General features: G+C 47.8%; 1 protein-coding gene across 2 annotated transcripts; it reads right to left on the bottom strand.

Moving 5' to 3' along the window:
• Positions 1-60: 60 nt before the first annotated feature.
• ALAS1 (5'-aminolevulinate synthase 1) lies at positions 61-14,831 on the bottom strand. Of its 2 annotated transcripts, none has more exons than XM_060110707.1 (11): positions 14,687-14,831; positions 13,500-13,718; positions 9,566-9,793; positions 8,655-8,804; positions 8,033-8,255; positions 6,800-6,984; positions 5,772-5,951; positions 5,275-5,439; positions 2,467-2,735; positions 1,587-1,749; positions 61-375 (listed from the first exon to the last, which is right to left on the bottom strand). In XM_060110707.1, exons 2-11 carry the CDS (start codon positions 13,696-13,698, stop codon positions 215-217), a joined length of 1,923 nt encoding a protein of 640 aa, XP_059966690.1. In that variant the 5' UTR covers positions 13,699-13,718; positions 14,687-14,831; the 3' UTR covers positions 61-214. The 2 variants fall into 2 exon arrangements, with proteins under 2 accessions (XP_059966690.1, XP_059966689.1); XM_060110706.1 differs by lacking the exon at positions 14,687-14,831 and adding an exon at positions 14,090-14,190.
• Positions 14,832-16,272: the final 1,441 nt, after the last annotated feature.

Below are 16,272 nucleotides of genomic sequence, written 5' to 3'. Positions count from 1 at the left end.
AGACCAAGTTTAAAGGGATGAATGATTTTTTGATTCAGGAGCCAATGAAAAGAGGACCCATGATTTAGACAAGAATTTATTTTCAGGACTACACGTTTACTACAGATTAAAATTTAATATAATTTAATTCACATACAAAGACAACTCTGGAGAACTGACTACCTGGATACAATGTGGCCTGGGGTTAGGTGGAGTAATTGAGGGTGTGACACACTCAGGCCTGAGCAGACACCAACTTGCTCATACCAAAGAAGTAGGATTTCTCTCTTTCGCTCATCACTTCAAAATGCAGCGGCCTCCTGCAGAAGTTACACTCGGCTGAGGAATGTGGCTTGAGTTCCAGCCCAACTCGCTTCCACGTGGCCAGCAGATTCTCTGTGAGGAAGAACAGTTTTTAAAAATTAAAGGCAGTACATACCCAAGACAAATGGAAACACATGCCCCCAACAAAAACTTGCACACAAATGTTCACAGCAGAATTATTTTCATAATAGTCAAAAAGTGGAAATAACCCAAACATCCGTCAATTGATGGATAGACAAAATGTGGTATATCTGTACCAAGGAAGATTATTTGGTAATAAAAAGAAATGAAGTGCTGATTCATGCTACAACATGGCTGAACCTTGAAAACACTGTGCTGTGAAAGAAGCCAGGCATAAAGGGCCATATATTGTACGATTCCACTTACATAAAATGTAATGTATAGGCAGAAAGTGGATCAGGGCTGATGGAGGCTGGGGATGGGGAGTGGCTGCTAAGGGGTGTGTGGTTTCTCTTTGAGGTGACGAAAATGTTCTGGAATCAGAGTGGTGACGATTGCACCACATTACCTAAAAACCACTGAATTTCATACTTTGAAAGGGTGGAATTTGCGGTATGTGAATTCCATCTTAATAGGCTGTTATTAAAAAAAAAAAAAAAAAACCCAACTCTGGCTTTCCTTTACATGCCTTCAGGAAAGAAGTTGCTCCCACATGGCTCCACTGTGTCGGGCTGAGCACTCCTAGCAGAGCAGCCCTAAAGGCTCCAGGCAGGGGAAACACCTCGGACAGGGGTGGTGGCTCAGGAGGAGAACGCACCTTTGAGGCAGAGGCAACCAGGAGCAGCCCATTGGTCTCTGCCTTTAGGTGGACGCGGTGGGGTGAAGGACTCGCTTCTACAGAACTATGAGAATATAAAATGCTGAACAGTGACTCTCATCAGAAGGGGTTCGTGTGGAGTTGGTTCAGAGAACAGAGGGAAGTGCAGAGCTGAGCTCTGGAGGCCCGGGCAGACTTAGGCCTTCAGAGGCATCTCTCCTGCAAGAGCCGTGACCGGGCATCCTTGAGTCACCCAGACAGGGGCATGGGAACAGTGAGTGGATGAGCAGGCTCCCTCAACACTTCCCAAATGACTGCACCCTCCTGAAGTGAACGCAAATGACTAAGTGTCTTTTACAGTTTTATACCATCTGAGAACATTCTGAATTACTTGGAAAAAGAAGAGACAAATCTGAATGACTCTGAATGGCTTCAATTATAGACACTGAAAAGACAGCTTCATGCCACTCTCCCATGAGGTGCTGGCGGCTCCCCGGCTACTCACCCACGAAGTAGTTCATCATCTGTGGCGTGTGGTGGGGCGTGGGGGCGATGCGCAGCAGCTCCTCCCCCCGGGGCACCGTGGGGTAATTGATCGCTTGGACGTAGATGTTATGTCTGCTCATTAGCTCGTTACAGACCTCCGTGTTTTTAGCAGCATCTGCAACCTAAGTTTGATAACAGAAGGTGAGACCAGAACTGGATGGACCACCTCTTAGCAGAGACTAGTGACACGCGTGCCCACGTGGCTCAGGCTGGAGCCGCGTATGCAAGCCTGGCACAGAGGTAAAGTGCTGCCCAGACACCTGAGACTTAAAGGGTCCAGTGTTGTTCACTACAGACCAGAGGACTGAAACCATATTAGAAGTAAATTTCACACTGATCTCCCCACCCAGACTCCGAATGGGGGAAACGGGAGCTTCTGTGACCCCAGTAGGACGGTAGTTGGACGTGTGCATCCTGGGGATAAGCCAGCTTTTATACCAGCTTCACTACTCAGATGAATTCAACTGTGACAGCAACAGGGCTACCCTTTGTAGTGGGCAAAGCAAGACCCATTTCAAAATTAAATGAATAAAAAGCCATACTTCAAAGCTAGCCAAGCTCAGGCTTCCGGAGCTTTCCAGATACAAGCTCTGTGTTTACCCTGTCAAGGCTAGTGCTCTGGAGAAGGAACCTCTGCTCCAGCCTGCTGGGTTCAAAGGCTTCATTCTCATTGTGAAGTCAACCAAAGGCGGAAACACGGCAGAGGGCCACTGGCTACAGTCCCTCGCCCTGGCAGTCACACTGCCACAGCCCAACTTCAGGAGGGCGTGAACCAGGACATCTCCCATCAAGTGCGGAGCCCCGGCCCCCAGCGAGTCCAATCACAAGCCGCTCATTACCCGGACGGGGATGATGTGACTGGGGCAGTGGACGACTGGAAGGCTGGCGTCCATCAGCATCTGCCTCATGAGCTTGACGTTGCGCTGGTGCTGGCGGCGAAGCACCCGGCCCTCGGTGCTCTTCAGGATCCGCACAGACTCCAGCGCTCCAGCCAGCAGCATGGGTGGCAGGGAGGTGGTGAAGATGAAGCCCGCTGCATAGGACCGGATGGTGTCGATCAGGGAACTCGTGCTGGCGACGTACCCTCCAACACAGCCAAAGGCTTTGCCTGGGAGGAGACAGGCTCATTTATTACAGCAACTGCCCTAAGTGTGCACAGCCAGGTGCTGCAGAGCCTCAGAGCACTCACTCTTCTCTTCCTCATCTTTATTTGCCCTAAGACTCATATCAAGCCCATTTCTGAACAGGAAAAAGCTGAGAACGTTATGAAAGGGTCTTGACCAAAGTCACAAGGCCAGGCTGGTGTCTGACCAGGATCAAAGCGCAGGTATCCAGACCAGGCCTGGCACCGGCGACTGATCACAGCGTGCCTGAACGCCACGTGCCACCTCCCTTCCCACCCAGGCTGGCTGCATCCCCCCTCGCTCTGCACTGCGCCTGCTCCAGGACAGGGTCTGAGCGGGGGGCTCACTGTGAGAATTACTCTTGAGGCCGAATGTCACCCAGCTAAGACATTAACTGTTTTGGCAGGGCTGGTATTAATTTCTACTTAAGTAACCACAAAACTCTGACAAGGAGTGTTTGTTGGATAAATATGAAAACTCAGACCCTGTTAGGGTTGATTTAGGGCCGGCCTCATTTTTCAATTCTTGTTAAGTCTCCTTGTATAATCGGTATCTCGGGTTTCAGGATTAATGACTCCAGAAGAGTCCTCCTCGATCTTAACATTATGTTCTGTAATTAACAGTCTTGCTTGAGCCCCACGCACTGCTGGGTTGGTATAATCTCTGACAGTGGAAAATTTCTCTCTCCAGCCCTTTTCATCTCACAGTGACCATACCTTCAAAGAGCCCACGTCATAAAAGCTCTTTACAAGAAAAGGGCTGCTGGAATTAGGACACATGAACAAGAGCTTTCCTCTTGGCAAGGCTCTGCCCTGCGAGGCCCCAGGCTCTACTGGTCTGCACGATGTTCTCACGCCCCTTCACGGTGCTGAAGGACGCTCTTTTTTTTTGCAGTACGCGGGCCTCTCACTGTTGTGGCCTCTCCCATTGCGGAGCACAGGCTCCGGATGCGCAGGCTCAGCGGCCATGGCTCACGGGCCCAGCCACTCCGCGGCATGTGGGATCTTCCCAGACCGGGGCACGAACCCGTGTCCCCTGCATCAGCAGGCGGACTCTCAACCACTGCACCACCAGGGAAGCCCTGAAGGACGCTCTTTTTTGCCTGTCCTTTCCTTTACCAACTGCAGGCTGTAAAGTGGCACTTTAGCTAACCACTACATGGTCTCCAGCTGCCTTAGTAACTTTTGAAATTCTCAGATTTGTACAGTTGGACTTGCCTGGTGGCGCAGTGGTCAAGAATCCACCTGCCAATGCAGGGGACACGGGTTCGAGCCCTGGTCCGGGAAAATCCCACATGCTGTGGAGCAACTAAGCCCGTGTGCCAAAACTACTAAGCCTGCATGCCACAACTACTGAGCCCTCGTGCCACAACTACTGAAGCCCGTGTGCCTAGAGCCCGTGCTCTGCAACAAGAGAAGCCACCGCAATGAGAAGCATGCCTACCGCAATGAAGAGTAGCCCCTGCTCGCCGCAACTAGAGAAAGCCTGTGTGCAGCAACAAAGACCCAATGCAGCCAAAAAAAAAAAAAAAAAAAATTGTACAGTTTACATTTTTACCTCATAGACAAAAGAATGTCTACAGTAATTGTTTGTATACAGTTCATTTATCTTCTCCAAGCTGAGGTGGGTTCTATTGTTACCTCCATCATATTGATGAGGAAACTGAGGCACAAGGAAGTTAACCACAAAGCCAAGGTCACACAGCTAGTGAGTTATTAAGCATGCAAGATTTACACCCAGCAGGCAGCATGGCTATGGAGTCTGGAAGAGTCTGGAGTTGCTCCAAGAGACATGGCCTCTCTGTTGGGAGGAGCAGAGGAAATACAAAGTAGCCAGGTGAACTGGAATGTTCCCACCCGATAGGCACAGAGCTCAGCGCTTCACAACACAATGCCTGACCTGCAGCTCTAGGAGAAAAGCACTAAAATTCTTCTTCTTTTTTATTCTTTTTTTTTATTTTATTTTTTTTTTGCGGTACACGGGCCTCTCACTGCTGTGGCCTCTCCCGTTGCGGAGCACAGGCTCCGGACGCGCAGGCTCAGCGGCCATGGCTCATGGGCCCAGCCGCTCCGCAGCATGTGGGATCCTCCCGGACCGGGGCACGAACCTGTGTCCCCTGCATCGGCAGGCGGACTCTCAACCACTGCACCACCAGGGAAGCCCTATTTTTTTTTTTTTTAATATAAGGGCAAAATCTGACGCACAGAGAGTAAAGGCTGTTGCCACGGCGTATACCTAAAGCCACAACTATGTTTGGAATGAGCTCAGATGGCAACAAATGGTACTTCTATCACGTTAGGCTGTGAGATTTACTTTGATTCTGGGGGCCGTGCCATGACTCAAGGGATTCTGATAAGCTGTGCCACCACTCACTGAGGAAAGAAAAACTCACTCAAAAAAGTGACCCAGGCTTTAGATGCTATCAGACCACCTCCTCACCTGACCTGTTAGACCAGTAGTCCTTGGCCTTGTTAGGAGAATGTAATTTTAGTGCAGATTACAGACTGTGCAGAGTGTACATACCAAGAGTTCCAGAAATGATGTCCATTTTTGGCATAACTCCATCCCGATCGCCAATCCCTCCTCCTTGAGCCCCGTACAGCCCAACCGCATGGACCTCATCCACAAAGGTGATTGCTCCAAACTCATGGGCCACGTCACACAGCTCTTCCAGTGGGCACACTGCCCCTAGGAGAGACCACAGACCGCACTGAAGTGCTTGCTATTTCACGAATTTCTGTTTTGGTAAGAGTTAGAACACAGCAACGTACGTTCTAAGATATTTTTAACATTGGGGAAACCAATTAACTTCCCCCAGTTTCTGGATTACCTTGGGGTTTGGAGCCTAGTAAAAGCCAGAATAGAATATCTACATTCAGCCCAATCTATACAGTGTCCTGCAACTACAAAATCCTGGCAAAGTGAAAAGAAACTACAAAAATGAAATAAATATCACACTTTTAAGAAGTTCAGGCCTTGTTTTCATTTAAGATTTCAGATTGGCCTCTACCTAGACTTACCGTCCATTGAGTGGACAGTTTCAAATGCGACAATCTTGGGGACGGCAGGGTCAGACCTCTGCAGCAGTTCTCGGAGGTGGCTGACATCATTGTGGCGGTAGATGTACTTTGGCACTCGGCTGTTCCAAATCCCTTGGATCATGGAGGCATGGTTCCCAGAATCAGAGTAAATCTCACAGCCTAACAAGACAAAAATGCTATTTATTGCCATCTGCACCAAAGACAAATTATTTCCTCGACAGTCAAGGACAACAGACTTTGACCTGAAAATGCTGCTTTGCCCAGTAGGAAAAAGACCCTGCGTGCCAGTTTCTTTCTGGAAAAATAACTAACTAGTTATTCTCCTCTGAGAGGGCCTATAGGTGTAAAATAACCCAGTGGCATGCAACTAATCTGCTTTTAAATCTGGCTGTCTCACTCCAAACTCAATGGAAAGATAACTTTCCAGCGAAAAGGGCTTTCCAATGCAGGGGACACAGGTTTGATCCCTGGTTCGGGAAGATCCTACATGCTGCGGAGCAACTAAGCCCGTGTACCACAACTACTGAGCCTGGGCTCTAGAGCCCACGTGCCACGACTACTGAAGCCAGCGAGCCACAACTACTGAAGCCCGCGCGCCTAGAGCCCATGCTCCACCATAAGAAAAGCCACCACAATGAGAAGCCCGCGCACAGCAACGAAGACCCAATGCAGCCAAAAATAAATAAATTAATTAAAAAAAATTTTTTTTAAAAAGAAAGATAACTACACATAACTAAGAGAATTCTCCAAAGGATTTTCTTAGAGTACAAAGCACACTGGAAGCAATTAGCTTAAAGACAAGCACTGCAAATCTGATTCTTCATTGTTATCATGTTCTACTGGCATTTATAATGTACAGTTAACACTTTATGCTCAATTCAAGAACAAATGCTCCCAGTTACTATCATAACTCTTGAGTGGTTCTGGTAAGCTTTCTTTGTTGTCAATATTCCTGTTACTACTAAGAAAGCCAGAAAACTCTAAGGCACCCATGACAGGCTTCCTACCTGGCATCATCTTAGCCAGAGTGAAGAGGGTCGAGTCGTTGGCCACAAAGCACGAGGAAAACAGGAGTGCTGCATCTTTCCCGTGGAGGTCAGCCAGCTCCTGCTCCAGGTCCACATGGAATTTACTAGTTCCAGAAATATTTCTGGTACCCCCTGCTCCAGTACCATGCTGTTTCAAAGTGTCCCTTTAAAAAAAAAAAAGAGCAGACAGAAAATAAATCTCATGGTTCTGAATACAATGTGAACATTCCTCCAGGATCCAGGAGACTGAAACTGATGTTGATGTAGCACCTCTCTCCCTGTGAATGAGAAGTTCATACAAGTTTCAACCCACTTCATCTCTAGACTGGGCGGGAGAAGGTCTCAACACCAGGGTGATGAGGCCTCTAGGGAACATCAAAAACAAGTGTTAACAATCTTAGTTGAGTTTTAGTTAACTTACTGAGATTTCTTTTCTCTGACAAACATCTTTTTCTCCAATAACACGACCTCAGGCTCTAGAGGGACATCTTGAATGGTGGTTACCTAAACCCTCTGTGAACCAGTCCCATAATGTTAGGCTATCTCTATTACTAAACCTCAGACTGGGCTCTCTCTAGCAAGCCTCCTTGGAGAGTTTGACCCGCAACTCTCTCAAGTGTTCCTGGTCATGGCAAACTTCCTGAAGGACATGAACGACAGGCTCTACCAGCCTTTTTTTTTTTTTTTTTTTTTAATATTTATTTATTTGGTTGCACTGGGTCTTAGTTGCAGCAGGCAGGCTCCTTAGTTGTAGCGTGTGAACTCTTAGTTGCAGCATGCATGTGGGATCTAGTTCCCTGACCAGGGACTGAACCCAGGCCCCCTGCATTGGGAGCATGGAGTCCTAACCACTGTACCACCAGGGCAGTCCCTCTACCATCCAGTGCTGCTCGATTTGTATTTCTCCACCCACAGCCACAAGCCAGGAAGCCTCTGTCCAAGACTTGCCTGTGGAGGGATAGTAAGTGAGTGGACGTGTGTAGTCAATGAGCCCAGAAACTTAAACTCTCACAAAGGGGCTTCACCAACTACTTACACATTAGAGTTTCTCTAAAAGTAACCTGTACATATTTTTAGAAGGCTAAAAAGAGCATTTTGCTATGGCACACTTTCAGCTGCTGAATATCCCCCCCATAAAAGATCCAATTTCTATAAATCATCAGTGTCTTGCTAAGTCATGCCAGTGATATCTGAAAACTGAAGGCTACTTACATGACGGCTCCACACACCCGTGGGTGGCAACTCATTCCTAGGTAGTCATTGCTACACCAGACGGACACCTGCTTTTTGGTGATGAGAGAGTCTGAGTAGTCATCTGCCATGGGGAAGAACTGCGCCCTCCGGTTCACAGTTTTGAAAACTCGATAGGTATGGTCATTTTTTTTCTCATCAATTTTCTTCTCAAAGAAATGATCATACTGAAAAGTGGAAACAGCTAAAAACCGAACAAAAGATGGTACAGTTTGACGGTTAAAAAGCACATCTAGGGTTTGGTGTAAGACCTAGTTTCCAATCCCAGCTTGGCCATTTGGGAGCAAGGAGATTCTGGACAAACTAACGAAGTACTCATCTGGGAAAGTTCCTTGACATCCTTATCTTGAGTCTGTGTATGTCTCAAATGACACTGTCTGACCCCGTGAGCAGACAGTAGGTATTAAGAGAGATGAGGCAGGCTATCAATAGGACTGGCATTCACTATAGCCAAGAGCATCTACTTGCATCAAGCAAGAGACATGGCTTTTAATCCACAACTCACCACGCAATTATACATTTAATCTGATGTATGTTTAAGTTATAAACTCTCCTGCATCAGGCAAATAACGAGGAGACTCACATTTTGGCAAGTTATCTTGAAGAAGGTGGGACACTCCTTCTGGTCGTTGCTTTCGCATGATATCCTGAAAGTTCTTCAGCAAACCACTCAGCTCCCCTCCATCCGTCTTCACACTAATCACACTGGGATTCACTGAGGTTTGGGCAACCTCTGTAACAAAAGTAACAAGAGGCAAAGGGGACCAATGTTCTATTCTGAGTCTACAATACCTTCCAGTCATACTGTTAAAAATGGCTTACTGCCTAGTTCACAAAAAAAGCCCATCATAACGAAAGTGAGATGTAACTGAGTGTATGAAGCTTCTCTTCTTTAGTTACTGTTTGGTTTTGTTTTCAGAGCTACCAGTCAGCTTTGAGGAACATTAAAGTCCAAAGCTTTTTTTTTCTGGCTGGTTTGCCTTCCCCATCACACCCGCCCTACCCTAATTGAGACAATTTTCTTCACAGAAAACAATTTCAGCCACTTGTATCATTTCTGCTGAGGAGAATTTCTGGGGACCATGGATACAGCCACAAGTGGAATTAAGGTTGCCACTCAATGACCACCACTAAGACACACAGCTTGGGAGTCCTAAAACTAGCACTTACTGCAGTAACACTGTTTTTCACCTTTTATCCAACCAAATGGTGGGAAAGAAACAAAGGGCAACTGGTAATAGTTTATGCCTAAGGGGTATTTTCAGAAATTAAAGAATTACTGTAAAAGCTGGTTACATCCTACACACACACACAGAAAAAAAACTCCCACATTTTGCCATACAGTCCTCTATCTCATGACCTTTCCTCCTCAGCCCTAAAACAGGAAGGTGCTGACACAAATACTACTCTAATAATAGTTCACACAGAAATCTGAGGGTCTGAAAGAGCCAAAGAACCTCTTTGCTCTTCTGATGGCTCATGTCATCTGTTTACCTTCCCTCACGGCATGCATTTCCTGCACATCCTCCTGAAGCTCTAGGCTGGCTTTGCAGAAGACGCTGCTGCTGCCCTGGCTCATCTGGGCTGCCAGGAAAGGGCATTTGCTCGCAGTGCCCTGGCTCGCGGCAAGGGAGGGGTGTCCAGACGGAAGCTGCGTGCCATCTGGAGTCTGCTGGGATCCATCAGGAGCCTGCTGCACCTTGGCTTTGGCAGTTTTGTCCTCTGAGGGGAGAAATGTTAAAACTGAAGCATCAGATCTGGTTGCACGGTACACAGAAGCCCACTTGTTTCTTTCTCTTGTTGCCTCAAAGACAAACCTTATACTTACTCTATCCCATGATCCAAAGACAAGTTTATTCTTATTAGGTTCTGCTAAATCAACTGTTTTCTCATCTGCCTCACTGGATACAATGTTCCTGTGAAGAGTTAACTGGCACAGTTCACCTACCTCTCAAACCCATAGTATTTCTCACTTATAAATCCCCGAAGTAGTATTTTCTAGTTCTAGACAGCCCATCATTCTTTTTTTTTTTTTTTTTTTTTATTTATTTATTTATTTTTGCTGTGTTGGGTCTTCGTTTCTGTGCGAGGGCCTTCTCCAGTTGTGGCAAGTGGGGGCCACTCTTCATCGCGGTGCACGGGCCTCTCACTATCGCGGCCTCTCCTATCGCGGAGCACGGGCTCCAGACGCGCAGGCTCAGTAGTCGTGGCTCACGGGCCCAGTCGCTCCACGGCACGCGGGATCCTCCCAGAGCAGGGCTCGAACCCGCGTCCCCTGCATTAGCAGGCAGAATCTCAACCACTGCGCCACCAGGGAAGCCCCAGCCCATCATTCTTGAGTTTAATTATTTCCAGTAAATCTACCCCAAGTACACTCAGCATATTTCATGCGAGGACACACTCTTGAAGGTAACTGGAAGTGGTCATATGGTTTTTTCTCTGCTAATATTTTCTAAACAGATTCTTGACAAAAAAAGCTTGCCATTGGGCTTCCCTGGTGGCGCAGTGGTTGAGAGTCCACCTGCCGATGCAGGGGACACGGGTTCGTGCCCCGGTCCGGGAAGATCCCACATGCTGCGGAGCAGCTGGGCCCATGAGCCATGGCCGCTGAGCCTGTGCGTCCGGAGCCTGTGCTCCGCAACGGGAGAGGCCACAGCAGTGAGAGGCCTGCGTACCGCAAAAAAAAAAAAAAAAAAAAAAAAAAAAAGCTTGCCATTGCTTAACAGATAAACTACCAGTTTTCTCTAAATGCCTCAAAGAAGTTCATGACTTAATGCAGTTGGCTGGTAATTAAGCTTCTAGACTTCCCTCTCCCCTTGAGCAAATGCATTCATCTTCCTTCCAGAGAAGACTTTCTTCATCATTCTGGAATCCTCCTGTGAGTCATAGGCTAGGCTCTCCTACAACTTGGGCAGTGTCTCAATACAGTTTGTATTAAAATCTATAAAGGAAAGCAAAAAAATTGCCTTGGGGAATTCCCCAGCAGTTCAGTTGTTAGAACTCCACCCTTCCACTGCAGGGGGCAAGGGTTCAATCCCTGGTGTGGGAACTAAGATCCCACATGCCATGTAGTGAAAAAATAAAAATTAAAAAAAACCCTGCTTTCAAGTTCATTTCACTCACTATAAAAGTCAGTAAATACATATTCATTGTAGGAAGTCTAGAAAAATAGAGTTCTATTATTCAAAACATAACCATTGCAGACAACTTGGCATATTATCTTTCTTTACCCCTTATGTGTAGATTTAGAAAAAGGTGTACTTATTCTGTATATGCTTGTTTATTCTGCCCTTTTCATTATGAAGATCTACATAAACTAGTAAATAGTTTGTGAATATCATTTGTGATGGATGCATGGCAGTCTATCAAGTGGATAAGTCACATTTTACTCAACCAGGAATAGAAGAGGAATCTACTGCTAGGGACAGAATGGTAAAAAACATAACTAAGTCCTAAACAATGGTAAAGAGGAAAAGAAATCCTAGAAAGGATTAAATACTTTCTAGTAAAAAACATTCTTTTCTTACAAGTCCACATCCAGAGAACACACCTAACAGAGCCTATAAGGTAAATTATTCCCTAGAATTAAGTGGTATCTGAAAAGCTTCGTTCTTTCCTGGCAAAGACAGATCAAAACTGAATCTCTGATCTGTTTATTAAAAGCAAAATTTAAAAATTCATATACAAAATAAAGATGCATGTGTTAAGGGAATTCCCCGGTGGTCCAGTAGTTAGGACTCAGCACTTCCACTGCAGGGGGCTTGGGTTTGATCCCTGGTCAGGGAACTAAGATCCCGCAAGCCATGCCAAAAAAAAAAAAAAAAAAGATACATGTGTCAAAAAAATCACTACTTTAACAAATTTTGTATGATTCTACTTATGTGAGGTTCTAGAGTAGTCAAATTCATAGAGAGAAAGTAGAATAATGTTTGCTAGGATCTGGGGGAGGAGGATGGGGAGTTAGTATTTAGTTGGCACAGAGTTTCAGTTTGGGACAATGAAAAGAGTTCTGGACACTGGATGGTGGTGATGGCTGCAGAACAATATGAATGTACTTAATACCACTGTACACTTAAAAATGGTTGAGATAGTAAGTTTTATGTTATATGCATTTTGCCACAGTAAAAAAAATAATTAAAAAAAGAGAAAAAACCCCAGCATCCGTGCATTTAGTTGGAGCCGTGTGACTAGTTCTGGCCAATGGATGTTGTGTGTTGCTTCCTGGCTAAAATATCCAAGAGCTGGTGGGGCTGAGTATTTGATGATATTAGGAAATTGCATCATTTTTTAGGTGTGATAATGGTATTGTGATGGTGCTTTTAGAAAGAACTCATAGGGACTTCCCTGGCGGTCCAGTGGTTAAGAATCTGCGCTTCCACTGGTTCAATCCCTGGTTAAGGAACTAGGATCCCGCATGCCACGTGGTGTGCCCCCGCATGCAAAAAAAAAGAAAGAATTCATACCTTTTAAAGGTGCATACTGATATTTACAGAGGAAATTTCTGGAATCAGTTTCAAGTTAATCCAGTGGGAGCAGATGGGGTGAATGGGGACACAAGTGAAGCAAAATTGGCCCTGGATTGATTATTGTTGTTCATAATTGAAATTTACTGTTATGAAAAGTTTTTAAAAGATGAGCTGGTTTGAGACCCTCTCACTTTCCCCTTATGCAACAGTGACCCAAAAGCCACCTATTTCAGAGTTAAAGCTGTAGGACACCAGAGTGTGGAACCCCAGGTCACTGCTTAGAACAGAATTGCCCTGATGACCCAAAGTGGACCTTGCGTGAACAAGATAGAAATCTTTATGTGTTAAGCCCTGAGATTTGGGGGTTGCTTGATACCTCAGTGTAGCCTAACCTAACTGAAAAACTCACAGGTAGAGTTGACTTTGAAGATGGTTTAGCCTGGAATAGCCTATGTGGTCTGGAGCCAGACAAAGAGATAAGTATGATAAGTGACTGCATAAGAAACTACCAGGAATTTGGGAAGGCATAGCACAGAAAGGAATTGAGGGCAAAAGGCACAGGTCAGGCAACATAGCAAAGGCAAGGGAAAAAAAAAAAAAAGAAGAAAAATCACAACTTTAAAAGCTACAAGCTTCTACATTCCAACTTTACATAAAGATTCCAACTTTACATTTACATGAATGAGGCACTGACAACTCACAAACTCCAACAGACACTGACATGCAATCCACAAGGTGGAATGCTGGCCACTGTTTCACCTTTAAAGATGTGAAAACTAAAACTGCCTACTTAGTGGGGTTAGGATGACAATTCCATGAGATAATCTATGCAGAGAACTGACCCTGGCACCAAGTAACCGCCTCGCGTGACCCTCATCAGCACTGTGCATGAGAATTGCTTCCAGGGTCTTGTAATGAATGCAAACATCACCACTCTCTACTTCATTGCTAAGGGCACTTACTCTCGTTGGCCGGAGGGGTTTCTTTGACCTGCTGGCAGAGTACTGCTGAAGTGGACAGGGCCCGAGGGGCTGGCTTGGCCCCAACTTCCATCATCTTAGGGCAGTTTTGGGCATAGAACAATAGAGATTTGCCTGCCTTCTGCAGAAAGGCCTGAGGCACTCGGGATAAGAATGGGCAGCGGCGAACAACAGTCTCCATGTCCCGGAGGTGCACTGATCCTGTACAAAGATGAGGAGTGACACCAATACTTGTTAATAATCACGCAAATACCACTCCAAAGTCACTGGGTTCAGGTGTCACCTGAAGTTTATAGCAAGGGTACTGTGGGATACTAACAAGTCTCACTCAAAAATGTCTAAGGACAGCACTGATGAGGGACTCAACTAAGAAGTGGTGACCACACTCTACCCAGATCACCTTCATTCCCCAGCTCCATACAAAGGCACCTGCAAAACTACTTTACCAAATACGGTAAATACTGATGATCAATAACCAAGGGGGTGGGACAGGAGGGACAAGTCAGGAACAGGTTTGGGAGGTCAGAGGCTCCTTGAGGAAGATACACATTGCAGAAGTGCAGATAACACACCTTGGCACCCACCCAGGTGAAGAAGTGAGGCCAGGGAAGAAGCCACTGTCATCCATCAAGGCAGAGAAGACTCTTAGGGATCCTGATCTTCTCCTGGTCCCTACACTCCCAGACCCCAAGAAGGCATCCAGTCCGGCCCTGGGTTCCTGAGGCCAGGATTTCCCCGAGGTTATGCCCCTACAGCTCCGTGAACTGGGCATAACTGAGAAAGGAGGGGGCATAAAGAAGGCCAGGGATACGAGGGGAAGCGCCGCTGGGGCTAACTGGGAAGAGACAAGGGCTAAAAAATGAGGGCCGTGGGTCTGGCGGAAAGTGGTGGTCCTGGGCAGGGGAGGTCTGTGGTTACCCGGGGCGTCGAGAGCTCGAGAATAACGGGAGGTGTCTAAGAAGGGAATTCGAAAGCGGTCAGTTAAACGGGGAACGCCGGGAGGGGGCCGATCAGGTAGAAGATCGGGCATATGAAAGTTGACCCCGAGGCGGCGGGTGATTGGAGCGGTGGGGGATGGGGTCCCAATGGCCGGAGTAGCGGGGCGCAGGCAAGCAGGACACGCGGGGGTTGTCCCCGGCCGCGCCGCATCCAGAGCGCGGGGCCCTCACCTGCGCGGGAGACTCGGCGGCGGCGGCGGCGGCGGCGGCGGCGTGTACCCAAACAAGGGTAGAAACAAACCCTTGCCCTTATCCGCGAGAATCCTCAGGCCGCGAACCCAGTCGTCCTAATATACACAGATAGACAGCTGCGCATGCGCCATGGGCCGGGGCATCCTCCGCGCAGGCGTGCCGCGGCGCGCTCCAGAAGTTGGAAGGGCGGGGCGGGGCGTAAAGGCCCTCCTCCTTAGGCTCGGTTTGTGCTGGTGGGACCTGGGCTTACCGGGACTGCCTGCTGGGAGGACGAAGAACAAGGCTGGGGACGGATGACTTCATGCTGCACCACCTTGCCGCTTCCCCTAACTACCCTATGCTTCAGAATCCTTTGTGGAGCATAAAAGGGCAGAGTCGGAGGGGAAGCACCTCTAGGGCAACCAGGGGGTTATAGGGCTGCAAAAACGGGTGCCTTGGATATAGAGGAGGGAGGGGAAACGAGGGGTTCCGGACCAGGGTCTTAAGCAGGATCTGACCCACCCGGGGCTTTTTTCATGGCGGAGGGCTTCCCGGAGGAGGTGGGGCTGGAATGACCAAGGATGGAGTGGTCCTGGGGGTGATGCCCAGGGAGCTGGAGGGAGGGATCCGTAGTGAGGAGGACGAGGAGAAGCAGACGGAGACCCAGCCGTAGCACTTTCTGGTCCGAGATAAAGGGACTTAACCTGATGCAGAGAAGGAGCACAAGGAACAGGGCTGAATGGAACCCACACACTACACACTGGGTCGGGGGTGAGGGTGGAGGCATGGGGCCTGACACATAGTTGGGGTTTGACATATATTATTATTTTTATTTTCCATTGTGGGCTGTCCAAAGTCCCTGCTGGCCACCCTGGCTGGGCACCAGCTGGGTGACTCAGTACTCTCTCCCAAAGTTCAGAGTTGCCCTCACCTCCTTTGAGTCTCCCCCAGACCACACCTGTGGAGTACAGCTTGGCAAACCCCTCTCAGGAACGCCAGCCTGGCCTCCTTGCTCCACACCCTTCCCAGCTTAACTTGGGCTTGGTTGGGCTGGGCCCGTGCCAGGCTCAGAGTTGCCCTCCTCCACTCTTCAGGAAAGGACCACCCAGGTTGCTTCCTCCTCAGCTGGGCATTAATAAGAGGGACAAAGTCTAGAGTGATGGTGACCAAGGTGTGTCCAGCTATTTCCCAGTTCCCTCTCTTTGAATCTCCAGCCAGCTGCAAGGCAGGTGAGGCGAGTCTCCACCTGAAGAGGAGGCACCTGGGTCCGGAGTGGCGCTGGGACCATTCCAGGGGTCCAGGATGAGGGCTTTGCCTGGGAATCCAAAGTTCAGCTCTGCCCCGTCCTGCTGAGGGGCCCTGGGCAGTGCCCAACAGCCGGAGAGAGGGTAAGAGAAAAGGTCAGACCCAAGTGCAGCCAAAACAGGGTAAAGGTGGTATTGAGTGCTTTGTCCACTCTGGGCCTCACTTTTCCTTATCTGAGCAATGGGATCATAATCCCTGTTCTGCCCGTGTCGCAGGGCTGTTTGAGTGATCAGAGGCAAAGCAGAAGCAGAAAGAACTGGACATCGGAGCTGGACCTGGGT

The sequence above is a fragment of the Mesoplodon densirostris genome, chromosome 10 (genome assembly GCF_025265405.1).
Source record: "Mesoplodon densirostris isolate mMesDen1 chromosome 10, mMesDen1 primary haplotype, whole genome shotgun sequence".
Classification (NCBI taxonomy): Eukaryota; Metazoa; Chordata; class Mammalia; order Artiodactyla; family Ziphiidae; genus Mesoplodon; species Mesoplodon densirostris.
Note: the sequence above shows the minus strand (reverse complement) of the source record. Positions and strands in the feature narration are given on the sequence as shown.